Source organism: Corapipo altera, unplaced genomic scaffold (genome assembly GCF_003945725.1).
Source record: "Corapipo altera isolate COAL_440 unplaced genomic scaffold, ASM394572v1 52089, whole genome shotgun sequence".
Taxonomy (NCBI): Eukaryota; Metazoa; Chordata; class Aves; order Passeriformes; family Pipridae; genus Corapipo; species Corapipo altera.
In genome coordinates this window covers 1,554-2,374 of record NW_020889105.1, presented here as the reverse complement: position 1 = coordinate 2,374, position 821 = coordinate 1,554, and the positions used below count along the sequence as shown (strand labels likewise).

Here is an 821-nt window from a genome sequence, read left to right as displayed (position 1 = left end):
CACAGCTGGGGACAGGGGACACCAATGTCACCTCAGGGTCACCTCAGGGTCACCTCAGGGTCACCTGAACCCCCCCAGTGTCACCTCAGTGTCACCTGAACCCCCCCACGGAGCGCAGGTAGGACACGTACTGCTCTGCCTCCTCGGGGCACAGCTGGGGACAGGGGACACCAATGTCACCTCAGGGTCACCTCAGGGTCACCTCAGGGTCACCTGAACCCCCCCAGTGTCACCTCAGTGTCACCTGAACCCCCCCAGTGTCACCTGGGCCCCCTCAGTGTCACCTGCCTGTTCCTGCACTGCCACCCCTGTCCAGGTGTGTCACCACACCAAGGTGACGCTGCCAGGTGAGTGTCCCTGTCTTGAGCTGGTTCCAGGTGTGTCCCTGTCCCCAGGTGTGTCCCTGTCCCCAGGTGTCCCCAGTTGTGTCCCTGTCTCCAAGTGTGCCCCCAGGTGTGCGTCTGTCCCCGTTCCCAGCTACGTCCCCAGGTGTCCCTGTCCCCAGACGCATCCCCATCTCCAGGTGTGTCTCCTCAGGTGTGTCCCTGTCTCCAGGTGTGTCCTTGTCTCCAGGTGTGTCTCTGTCCCTAGGTGTGTGTCTCCAGCTGTGTCCCCAGGTGTGTCCCTGTCCCCAGGTGTGTCCCCAGGTGTGTCCCCAGGTGTGTCCCTGTCCCCAGGTGTGTCCCCAGATGTGCCCCCAGCTGTGTCCCTGTCCCCAGGTGTGTCTCACCTCAAGGAATCTCCTGAAGACCCTGACAGCGGTCTCGGGTAGGGGGTGTTTGTGTCCCCAGCTGTGTCCCCAGCTGTGTCCCTGTCCCCAG

General features: G+C 63.2%; 1 protein-coding gene across 1 annotated transcript in view; it reads right to left on the bottom strand.

Moving 5' to 3' along the window:
* Nucleotides 1-95: 95 nt before the first annotated feature.
* Nucleotides 96-821, bottom strand: part of LOC113942151 (pre-mRNA-splicing factor SYF1-like) — a gene marked incomplete at both ends in the record, with an annotated part of 2,230 nt that continues 1,504 nt past the window's right edge. The window contains one exon of the mRNA XM_027633292.1: nucleotides 96-154. Coding sequence (XP_027489093.1) covers nucleotides 96-154 — 59 coding nt within the window. The remainder of the gene's footprint in view (nucleotides 155-821) is intronic.